The sequence below is a fragment of the Pleurodeles waltl genome, chromosome 4_1, assembly GCF_031143425.1.
Source record: "Pleurodeles waltl isolate 20211129_DDA chromosome 4_1, aPleWal1.hap1.20221129, whole genome shotgun sequence".
Classification (NCBI taxonomy): Eukaryota; Metazoa; Chordata; class Amphibia; order Caudata; family Salamandridae; genus Pleurodeles; species Pleurodeles waltl.
The window spans coordinates 59,279,857-59,292,423 of record NC_090442.1 but is presented as its reverse complement, the minus strand read 5'-3'; the positions used below and the strand labels follow the sequence as shown (position 1 = coordinate 59,292,423).

At 46.1% G+C, this 12,567-nt stretch overlaps 1 protein-coding gene across 1 annotated transcript in view; it reads left to right on the top strand.

Moving 5' to 3' along the window:
- The window catches only part of LOC138286983 (pneumococcal serine-rich repeat protein-like), a 159,102-nt gene that overhangs the window by 106,798 nt on the left and 39,737 nt on the right, over positions 1-12,567 (top strand). Inside the window, exons 14-16 of the mRNA XM_069227347.1 lie at positions 665-825; positions 920-997; positions 6,217-9,618. Of these exons, the coding sequence (XP_069083448.1) occupies positions 665-825; positions 920-997; positions 6,217-9,618 (3,641 nt within the window). The remainder of the gene's footprint in view (positions 1-664; positions 826-919; positions 998-6,216; positions 9,619-12,567) is intronic.

Here is a 12,567-nt window from a genome sequence, read left to right as displayed (position 1 = left end):
GATTTAGATCTAAGAGACCAAACATTGTCGAACAAAGCTGGAGAAGGCAGGAGCTGAGCTGAGCAGCATGAACAGTTCAGATTCTTGAAAAGGAAGTTAAATTTCAACCTCTTTGGGCCCATTTTCTGACTTGTCAACAGTACTGTAGAGGGTGCCTGAGATCCTGAAGCAGGGTCAGGGGCTGACTCTCTACCTTCAAAGGACTATGACCACTTCCTCTCTAAAGTGGGCACAGGAAGTGACAAGTGATCCACGGACAACCATAGAGAAGACCAGCAAGATGATAAAATAAACAATATTTAGTAGGGGAGGCGGTAGGTAGTAAACAGCAGTATCTCCAACCCCTGTCTCCTGTCATCTGTGAGGCCCTTGCATGTTTTCTACCTTGCAAAACAATTAAACAAGTACTTTTTCTAGGGTGGCACAACTAACATGTTGAAGCAGTTAAACTGCACATAAGAATACCTAATAACATACCACACCAGCCAGGTTAGTAGTAGTTAGTAGTATGTTAGGTTATAGCTAGTAGTATATTACCGTGATTGCGGATGCTATGGCATTGGACGGGACATTATTGATAAATCAGAGACAATAAGAGTGCACAAGACATGTGAAGTCAGTATCTTGGACTGGATAATTTACTTTTTTCCATTTTTTTCCCCAGGCCCGGGTCAGTGGTAACAGAGACTGATGCTGTGTTCAGTAACTCCCCTTCTCCTGCACCTTCTAACGAAGATGTCGTCAATGCTGTCGGTAACAGCATCATCAGCAACAACAACATGCTGGGAAGCACACCTGTGGATGTGGACAACATCACATCTGACGGTGAGTTCCAAAACCTGTCTAGGCTAATGCAATTATGTAGAAGAAGCTATGATAAATTAGTATGTGCATAAGCTTTCTTTTATCAACTTAAAAGGTAAGTTGGTCTCCAGTGATGATTGGTTCCTGACAGCAGACACAGCTAGCATGCAGCCAGCTGTTAACCCGAATGCTGGTATAGAGTCTGCACAAATGGATACTGTTAATTTTAAAACAACCCTTTTGAATCCTCGAAGGTCCATCCTGTAAATAAACAGTGATTTTTAATAAGAACAAAACAACTTGCTAATAAATCTATCAAAACTTAAAGATATTCCTGCTTGAAAGTTTTCTTAAGATACCATTAGCAAGAAGCAACAGAGAGTTACCAGTTGCTAAGTATGAGGATGTATGCGGGGGATATACATATTGCCAGAGGCGGCTCCTCCGCTATGGCGGAGAAGTGTCACCCCGCCAGCAGCAGCAGCTGCAAAACCTTTACAAGAAAACAATAATAAACTGTGTGGTGCGGCCACGGGCTGTGACGAGCATGGAGGGGGAATGCGCATCACTGCCCCTCCGTGGGCATGTATGTTTGGTCAGCCGTCTCGAGCCAGCCAAACACACATGCGCACTCTGCTCTCTCTAGCCCAGTACTGTGTTGCCGGCCTGGAGAGACCAGGCACAGGCTCCCAGTCTGCCTGTGAGCGCCCACGCCGGGTGCTCCCAGATAATCTTAACGCTGCTCTGACACAGCGCCAGGATTGGCCGCAGGGCCTCCAATGACTAGCAAGAAGGAGCGGCAGCGTCACGGCAAGGCAGGTGAGTTTGTTTTTCTAATTTAATGTTTATTTTGCCCCCCCTCACCCCATCCCCTCATCGCGCAGCGAGCCCCACCTGCATATAGCATAGTCTTAGCTACAAAGATGTGGAGCACTGTACAGCTTTGGGTGTAGAGAAAGGGGCTCACATAAAGCCAGTACAGAGACCAGAAAAGGAAACTGCAAGAGGGGCACAGAAAAGACAGAGAGCTATGGGGGTCACTGAATTCATTGCAGCCCTTCTGCTATACTGTGATAAATGGCCTGTCACTTTACCTCAAGTGCTGGCTCTGCAGCTCACAATGACCCAGAAGATGGCAAATATAGGCACTTTCCATGGATTTGGGATAGAAATGCATTACATTCTTGGGCAAGCAGTGCCCACCATCAGGACCAATCTGCATCGCGATGTGACCTATGTGTGTTAATCATTTCAATGTGTCCTCGCAAGAAGGCTACTAGGTATTGCCTCCTGCCTGATGCTGAATCCAAACCGCATCATCCAGCACCCCATATGGGAAATAAGGACTCCTTCATGACCGGACCATTGAACCTAATCAATAGATATCAGATTATGTTCTAATGTTCAATGATTATGTTCCTAAAGACATAAATAGGGATCAAAGACCTATACCTAGAGGTGGGCTACCTGCCCATCTCCCACAGGCTTTGTCCTGCTCTGCCCAAAAAGCGAGGACCTTTAACAGACCTTGACCGGACAGATCGCTGGTTCTGAGCTCCAGTTCTCGTTGTTAGCCTGCTGCTCTGCAGCTCTGTGACCTGCAGGAAGTGCAATTTTCAATGATTGACGCCCTCCAGATGTTTGGGAACAACTCTAGCTCAGAGGTGCCAGTTGGGCAAAATCCATTGTCAAAGTATCTACATGTAGGATGACCCTCATGACTCCTTCATGGTGCAGATTTGTGACTGGGGAGAGTCTGTGCACCTGTGCAGAGAAAGGCTGATTTCAGAGGCAGGAAACTCTGGGTGTCTCTAAAGGAGCAGGGAATATACTCCAGGACTGGACAAAATATTTCATTGCTCTTTAGCCTGGAAATAAGAATCAAGTGGAATGGCTGCTGTGTAGAGTCTGCCTCACTACACCCCAGGGCCTGAGTCCAGCTGTGCAGTAACACTGTGCCACAGAGGAGGCCTGATCTGCTGCTCAGCCCAACAGAGACTGTGGCAGCAACTGACCTGTGTGACCTGAGGAGACAGTAAAGAAAGTTCAAGGCTGTTGCTACCTAGGAGTGGATCACCTGCGCTCTCTGTCTCTTCTCCTGTTGCTGTCTTGTTGTCATCTTGAGTGCCAATGACTCTCTGTGGTGCTGTGCCACTCTGCTACCCCTGCTGTGGTGCTGACGATGATGGGGGCTTGTGTGCCCGCACCCTCCCAGTCCTCTCAGATGCTAGATTTCAGAAAGCATAGTACCTTTTCCAGTGCCCCAAATCCATGTAACTGTACCTGCAAGACACTTTTGACTTTAATTCCCAAGCAGTGTCACCAGAGCCTCTAATGCCGGATAGAGGAGTGAATCAGGAGGAACCACAGCTGAACAACCAGTAGCAAGATCAGGGGGTCCCTGCATGTGATTTGAGCCAAAGTACCACAGAGTCTGTGCCTATCTTTGAACCAGATGCTGCACTTGGCTAGAGGTATCCTTGCAGGTCTGTAACCTAGGGATCAGCATGCATAATCTTTGTAGAAGCTTGCCAGTGTGACGAATGCAACTAAACTTCCATCATTTACTATATTGTTTTTTGACAAATAAACTTCTAGCTTGTTTTAAGGGGGAAAAAATGCCCCAAAATTATTTTATTTTTTTGTGGTTATATGTGTTCTAATTGAAACCTGACATTCTCCCTGAAGGACAATTTAACTGTAAGCTTTCAGTGTTCAAATTTCTCTGAATGTCAAAGTCTAAAAAGCAGATAATTGGTTATTAAGTGAGCTCCCAGAAAAAATCTGGCTTCAGTGGTTCCATGGTCAGCAGTAATACTTATCAAAATTATTTTCTCAGTGCTTAATTTGAGCCGGTGGTTTCCGATGCTCGTCACTGGCACTTTTCACCACCGGAACCTATGACAGTCTGTCACATGTTGGTGATGTTTAACTTAGATGGGGATGAGCACAACAACATTTGTTTATAAATTCAATATACATTAAAAAATGACTAATACCTGCTGCCCAAGCTCTCCTTATAGCTTTAGCGGGCCTGAATAGTCTGAATTGTCACACTTGTAGGAGTGTGCTGGTTAGTGGTTGTGTTTGTATTGCAATTGGCAGCGTTGGCAGGAGAAGTGTTAGGGGTGAAGGGCTCACCTAACAAGGGCCTTGGCACCTATTTTTATTTACAACTTAAGCATTAGATTTTCTACTTGCATTTGATTATAACAGGCCCAGGAATAGTGGCCTGAAAACATCACATGTACTAATTTGGTAACTCTGAAAGTTGGCTCATGCCCCTTGAACATAGTGGCTTGAAAGCACTGTTCTATCTGCAGTGCAAGTGCTAACTTACGCAGTCGAGGAACAGCTCAGTGACCACCAGCACTGAGACTGTTTTAATGAAATAGAACATGACAAGTAAATCTCTTCACCCAACTGCCCTTCATCTGCCTCACATAGTCCTGTCAGCTCCACCCGTTGGCTCCATACCTACACCTGAGAGGTGAATTAGTGCACCTGGCCCTTCATCTCAAACACCATGGTGTGGTGCAGGAAACATCAATGCACTAATGAATCAGCACCCCTAGATCATCACCTCCATTACTGCAGTCTATGGTTAATGGGGCCCATCCTCTGTTACTACACTCTGTGGATCATGGTGTCCATCCTCTGAAACTGCACTCTGTGGATGATGGTGTCCATCCTCTGAAACTGCACTCTGTGGATCATGGTGTCCATCCCTTTGTTACTGCACTCTGTGGTCCATTATGTCTTTTCCTCTGTTACTGCGCTCTCTAGTCCATGGTGGCCATCCTCTGTTACTGCAGTCTGTGGTTCATGGTGCCAATCCTGTGTTACTGCACTCTGTGGTCCATGGGGCCCATCCTCTGTTACTGCACCCTGTGGTCCATGGTGTCCATCCTCAGTTACTGCTGCCTGTGGTTCATGGTGCCCATCCTCTGCTACTGCACTCTGTGGTCCATGGTGCCCCTCCTCTGTTACTGCACCCTGTGGTCCATGGTGTCCATCCTCAGTTACTGCTGCCTGTGGTTCATGGTGCCCATCCTCTGTTACTGCACCCTGTGGTCCATGGTGTCCATCCTCAGTTACTGCTGCCTGTGGTTCATGGTGCCCATCCTCTGCTACTGCACTCTGTGGTCCATGGTGCCCCTCCTCTGTTACTGCACCCTGTGGTCCATGGTGTCCATCCTCAGTTACTGCTGCCTGTGGTTCATGGTGCCCATCCTTTGTTACTGCACCCTGTGGTCCATGGTGTCCATCCTCAGTTACTGCTGCCTGTGGTTCATGGTGCCCATCCTCTGCTACTGCACCCTGTGGTCCATGGTGTCCATCCTCAGTTACTGCTGCCTGTGGTTCATGGTGCCCATCCTCTGCTACTGCACTCTGTGGTCCATGGTGCCCCTCCTCTGTTACTGCACCCTGTGGTCCATGGTGTCCATCCTCAGTTACTGCTGCCTGTGGTTCATGGTGCCATCCTCTGTTACTGCACCCTGTGGTCCATGGTGTCCATCCTCAGTTACTGCTGCCTGTGGTTCATGGTGCCCATCCTCTGCTACTGCACCCTGTGGTCCATGGTGTCCATCCTCAGTTACTGCTGCCTGTGGTTCATGGTGCCCCTCCTCTGTTACTGCACTCTGTGGTTCATGGTGCCCATCCTCTGCTACTGCACTCTGTGGTCCATGGTGCCCCTCCTCTGTTACTGCACCCTGTGGTCCATGGTGTCCATCCTCAGTTACTGCTGCCTGTGGTTCATGGTGCCCATCCTCTGCTACTGCACTCTGTGGTCCATGGTGCTCATCCTCTGTTACTGCTGCCTGTGGTTCATGGTGTCCATCCTATGCTGCTTTGCCTTCTTAACATTATCAAATATGTTTTCACTGAAGTCTTGCAGTGATGGCTTCTATGCCCCATTTCCCAGAGCTGCTCTGCAGGTGGCACATGTCTAAGCAGCTTTTTACAGCTCAATCCTGTCCATTGCAACAAAACTGCACTGCATAGAGCTGCGAATAAGCATCGGTTTAGCAACAGTGATGCTCAGCTCCCACTTCACAGCCTCTTAGACTGTGCTCTTGTGTAACTAATCTCTCTTGGAATGGCAGCAAATACCAACTTTTAAACAAGTATTTCCTGAAGTCCAATGGGGCTTGTGCATAGAATAAAGTTCACTCCATATCCTGGTTTATAATACAATAATGCAAAACATTACAGGGTCTGAAATTGATGCAAACCTTTGCAGTGCATGTTGGGTTAAACTGAATGTTGAGCTGGTACTTTCAATAATACATTGTATAATTAGTCAATTAGTACATCTGAAAGGAACATTTTGAAACAATGAGCTGTCACTGAGCAAATGTAATAGGTGCTATAATAATTACTATAACGTTATACATATTTTCTCTGCAGGTGTACCCTTTATCCCTTTCACCACTACTACATCAGCTGCAACCACAACATCAGCCACACCCCCTGGAGCTACAGGTGGAAGCACAACAGCTTCAATCTCAAGAACAACAGGCGGAAACACAGCAGCCACAACCTCAGGAGCAACAGGATCGACCACTGGTTCAACAAGTGAAACAACAGCACCACTGGCAACGCCTCAAATAACAGGAGATAACACATTAGCTACAACACTGACAAGAACAGGTGTAACCACAGCACCAATTTCTTCTAGAGGTACAACTTCAGGTGGAACCACAGAACCTACAACCCAAACGAAAACAGATGGAACTACGACAGCTAGAGCAACTGATGGAACCTCTATAGCTACAACTGCTGAAAGAACAGGACGAACCACAGCAGCTGCAGTGTCTGAAACAACAGGTGAAACAGCAGCTATAACCCTAGGAAAAACAGGTGGAACAACACCACTTATAACCTCTGAAATATCGGATGGGCCAACAGCAACTACAACCTCAGGAATAACAGCTGGGTCTCCAGCAGCTGCAACCTCCGGAATAACAGGTGAAACCACAGCAACTACAACCTCTAGAACATCTGGTGGAATCACAGCACTAACATCCTCTGTAACAACAGGTGGAATGCTATCAGCTTCAATCTCTGGACCAATAGGGGGAAGCACAGGTGTAAGAACATCTGTACCTACAGCAGCTACGGCCTCTAGAATACCAGATGTAAGCACCTCAGCTATAACCATAAGAGACACAGTTGGAAGCACTGAAAATACAAACGATGGGACTACAGCAGGAACACCCGTAGCTATAATTCCTGTAACAACAGGTAGAACCATATCTACTACATCCCCTAGAATCACAAGTGGACATTCAGCAATTACAACCAGTGCAACAACAAGTGGAACTACAACAGCTACAATCTCAGATGCAACAGGTGGAACCACAATAGCATCATTGTCTGTAACAACAGGTAAAGCAACAAGAGCTACAACATCTGGAGAAGAAGGTGAGTCAACAGCATCTACAACTTTTGGAACATTAGATGGAACCACAGCATTTTTAACATCTGAAAAAACAGCAGCTACAACTTCTGGAGTAACAGGTGGAACCCAAGCTTCTACAACCCGAAGACAGACAGTCGGAAGCACTGAAACTACAACCTCTGCAACTACAGATGGAACCACAGTACCTATAATACAAGGACCAACAAGTGGCACCACAGCAGTGACAAACTCTGGTACAATAGGTGCAACCTCAGGTGCTCCAATCTATGCAACAAGAGGTGAAACTACAGCAGCTGCAATTTCTGAAACAGCAGCAACAACAGAAGGACCTACAGGTGCAACAACACCACTTACAACCTCTGAAACATCAGGTGAATTAACAGCATCTACAAACTCTGGAATAACAGGTGGGTCCACAGGAGCTACAACTTCTAAATCGGAAGATGGAATCACAGGATCAACATCCTCTGACACTTTAGGTGGAACAACAGCAGCATTATCCTCTATAACAGATGGAACAGCAGTTGCTACAGCCTCTGAAACACCAGGTCCAACCACAGCTGCAACATCCTCTGTAAAAACAGGATCCACAATCTCTGGAACAGCAGGTGGGTTGACAGCATCTAGAAACTCTGAAACAACAGTTGGAAGAACAGATGCAGCAACAGCTGGAATAACAGGTGGGTCAACAGCAACTGCATCTCCTAGAAAGACAGGTGTAGCCACCACAGCTACAACCTCTATTGCAACAGATGGAATCACATCAAAGACTACCTCTGAAACATTAGGTGGAACCACAGGAGCAACAACAACAGGTGGCACATCAGCAGTCACAACCTCCGAAATACCAAGTAGCACCACAGCTGCTATCCCATCTGGAACAGCAGCAGCTATAACATATGGAATAGCAAGTGGTACCACAGAACCTGCAACCTCCCCAAAAATAGGTGGTACAACTGCAACCTCCATAGCAACAGGTGGAATCACAGCAGCTGATATCTCCAAAACATCAGATGGACTCACAGAAGCAACATCCTCTCTATTAGCAGGTGGGTCAACTGCACCTGTAACTTCTGGAACAACAGTTGAGACTAAAGCTGCTATAACATTTGGAACAACAAGTGGAGCCAGAGAAGCTGCAACCTTGGCAACAACAGGGGGAACCACAGCAGCTACAACTTCTGAAACAACAGGTGAAACCATATCAGCGCTGATCCCTGAAGCAACGAGTCAAACAATGCCAACTACAACACCTGAAAACTCAGCAGGTGGGTCAACAGCACCTGTAAATTCAGGAACAACAGTTGGGCCCATATATGCTATAACAACTGGTACAGCAGCAGCTACAACCTCTGGAATCACAAGTGGAACCACAGAAGCTGCAATCTCCATAACAACAGGTGGAAATACTGCAGCTACATTCTCTGAAACTACAATAGCAACATCGTCTGCAAAAGCAGGTAGCAGAGCAGCAGCTACAACATCTGGAGCAACAGGTGTGTCGATATCTGAAACAGCAGATGAAACAGCAGCAACAACCCAAGGACCAGCAGGTATTACAACACCTCTTCCAACCTCTGAAACATTAGGTGAATCAACAGCATCTACAACCTCTGGAATAACAGGTGGGTCCACAGCACCTGCAACCTCCAGAACAACAAGTGGAATCACACGAGCTACATCCTCCGAAACATCAGGTGGAACAGTGGCAGCAATTTCCTCCTTAACAGGTGGAACAGCAGCAGCTACAACCTCTGAATCATCAGGTCCAATTGTGGCTGCAACATATGCTGAAACAACAGGAGCTATAACCTCACGAGTAGCAGGTGGGTTGACAGCACCTACAGCCTCTGAATCAACAGTTGGAAGCACAGCTGCTACATCCAGGAAAATAGCAGCTACAACCTCTGAAATAACAGGTGGGTCAACAGCCACTGCAACTTCCAGAACAATGGATGTAGCCACCACAACTGCAACCTCCATAGCAACAGGTGGAAATCCAGCAGTTTCTTCCTCTGAAACACCAGGTGGAACCTCAGCAACAACATCCACTCTAACAATAGGTGGGTCAACAGCACCTGCAACTTCTGGAACAACAGTTGAAGCCAAAGCTGGTATAACATCTGGAACAACAAGTGGAACCAGAGAAGCTGCAACCTTGGCAACAACAGGTGGAACCACAGCAGCTACAACTTTTGAAACAACAGGTGAAACCATATCAGTGCTGATCCCTGAAGCAACGAGTCGAACAATACCAACGACAACATCTGGGAACTCAGATGGAACCAGAGGAGCTACAACCTCAGGAACAACAGTTCAAACATTAGCATCTACAATCTCTGAAACAACAAATCCAACTGTTGGAGCTACAACCCGTGGAGCAACAGGTAGGTCTGCATTTGCTACCATCCCTAGGCCACCCAGTGGAACACCACAATATAATTATCCCAATAAAATACAAAACTCATTTAAAAAGGTTTTCTAACACTTTAATCTTGCTAATGTAAATGACAGCATCAAAAAAGTGTGTTCAATTCAAGGAAAAACTGAATGCTACATTGCTGCAGATTCATAAACTCTGCACTGCAACCAAGGTCTACACCCTAATTAAAAAAATGTGGGGTGAATAATCAGTACATGCAATGTACAACAACTCACAGGAAGGCAGTATGTGGACAATGCTTCATAGCTCTGGCACAAATTTCTGCAGATTGATGTCCTGTCCCTGGGTGGCGGGATATGTGGCTGCCAGGGGGCAGAAGTTTACCAACACCACATGGGATATATCTCAAAAGCTTGTAATGTTTTTTTATTAAATGACTTGTATTTACTGGACTACATGGGTGTAAATATAACTTTGCCCGTCACATAACACATATATGTTAGACCTGGTATCCTTGACGTAGTTTCCCCCATCTTTTTGCCTCTACTTCATATGTTTTTGACTGTGTGCTGGTCTTTGTTTTTGCTGGTTTTTGGTACTCTGGGCACTTTACCACTGCTGACCAGTGCTAAAGTGCAAGTGCTCCCTGTGTAAATTGTGATTATGATGGGTTATCCCTAATTGGCAAATTTGATGTACTAATTAGTCCCTAGTTAAGTGCACTAGCGGTGCTTGGGGCCTGTAAATCAAATGCTAGTAGTGGGCCTGCAGCACTGATTGTGCCATCCACTAGTAGCCCTGTAAACATGTCTCAGACCTGTCACTGCAGTGTCCGTGTGTGCAGTTGTGCACTGCTAATTCGACCTGGCAAGTGTACCCACTTGCCAGGCCCAGACCCTTACTTTTACTACATATGTCACCCTGAAGGTAGGCCCTAGGTAGCCCCATGGCCAGGGTGCAGTGTATTTAAAAGGTAGGGCATGTTCTGGTGTGTTTTATGTGTCCTGATAGAGAAATAATGCCAAATTTGGTTTTCACTATTGCAAGGCCTATCTCTCCTATAGGTTAACATGGGAAGTGCCTTTAAATATCTTTTAAGTGAAGTTTCCCATTGGGAGCATACAAAGATTAGGAGTTTGAGGTCTCTGAATTCACAATTTAAAAATGCATCTTTTGGTAAAGTTGGTTTTTAGATTGTCAGTTTGAAAATGCCACTTTTAGAAAGTGAGCATTTTCTTGCTTAACCATTCTGTGCCACTGCCTGCCTATGGAATCCACATCTTGGTCAGACTGAGAGATGGGCAGTTTTTGAATTCCCTCAAGACAGTGACACAAAGGGAGCTGATGAGTGCCCTGCATTTTCTGATGAGTCTCCTGGGCTAGAGTGGGGATATGACCTTGTTACTCCTTTCAGATCAGAATCTACCATTCAAACAGTATATGAAGGCAGCCCTAATGTTAGCCTACGAAAGGAGCAGGCCTCACAGCAGTGTAAAACGAATTTAGGAGTTTTACACTACCAGGACATATAGACTTCACAGGCACATGTCCTGCCTTTTGCCTACACAGCACCCTGCCCTATGGGTTACCTAGGGCCTACCTTAGGGGTGACTTGTGGGTAGGGAAATGGGAGGTTTAGGCTTGGCAAGTACTTTTGAATGCCAAGTCGAATTGTCAGTGAAAGTGCACACACAGGCCTTCCAATGGCAGGCCTGAGACATGGTTAAGGGGCCACTTATGTGGATGGCACAATCAGCGCTGCAGGCCCACTAGTAGCATTTTACCTACAGGCCCTGGGTACATATATTGCACTTTACTAGGGACTTATAAGTAAATTAAATAAGCCAATTGGGTATGATCCTATGACACCATGTTTTATGGGAGGGAGCATATGCACTTTAGCACTGGTAAAGTGCGCAGCCTTAAAACCAGCAAAAACAGTGTCAAAAAATGGAGGGAGGCAGGCAAAAAGTTGAGGGTGACCACCCTAAGGCTGTCATGTCTAACACTCACCCGTGCAGCTTTATATTTGACGCATACCAGTACTTTGTGTAAAATAATGCATCCATTGATTTCTATGGATTAAGACTCTTTCAAATTAAAAAAAATCATATCTTTGCTTGTGTATGTTGGATTTTTGTCATTTTGGTTTTATTTGATTTTGATAAATATTGGCTATTTTTTAAACTGGTGTGCAGTCCTTGTTTTCACTGTATTACTGTGTGTGTTGGTACAAATACTTTACACATGGCCTCTGAGATAAGTCTTACTGCTTGTGCCAACCTACCAAGGGGGTGAGCAGGGGTTGTCTGAGGAGTGTAACTCTCTTACCCTGACTAGAGTGAGGGTCACTGCTTGGGCAGAGTACAAACTGACTGTCAACCAGAGTCCCCATTTCTAACAATATATTTTTTCTTTATGAACGATACATAGGACTTCACCCCTTGCAAGACTGCATTTGTATATTAGTAACCCTCCATGCATCGCGCCTTCCTAGCACAAGTGTTCAACCTCAGCACATCTACCCCCTGGTGTTCGGCCGCTTTCCGCCACCTTCCTCTGCACCCACTGCCCACCCTCAAGAAATAAAGACATTTCTAGCCGCCAGTGGCATAACAAAGGTCCCCACAGCCCCAGGGGAGGCCCCTCAGCACAGTACTCTGGCCTGAGAGCTCCTGATTGAGTCTGGTGGGGGGGCACCTCCATGTACTGTGCAGCGGGCCCCCTCATGTTTTGTTACGCCTGCCACTGCCCTCCCCTAAGGCTTACTGTGGAATGGGAGAGGGCAGTAATTTACAGGTAGAGAAAGAGAGCAGTAAAACATTTTTAAAATGCTGAAACCCTGAAGCACCTACAGTGCTGAAGATATAAACCCACTTTACATGGAGTAATGTAGAAGAAAATGGCGGTGCATCCTATGGGTGCTTAGATGAGCTGCGGGCAGGCTTAAGAC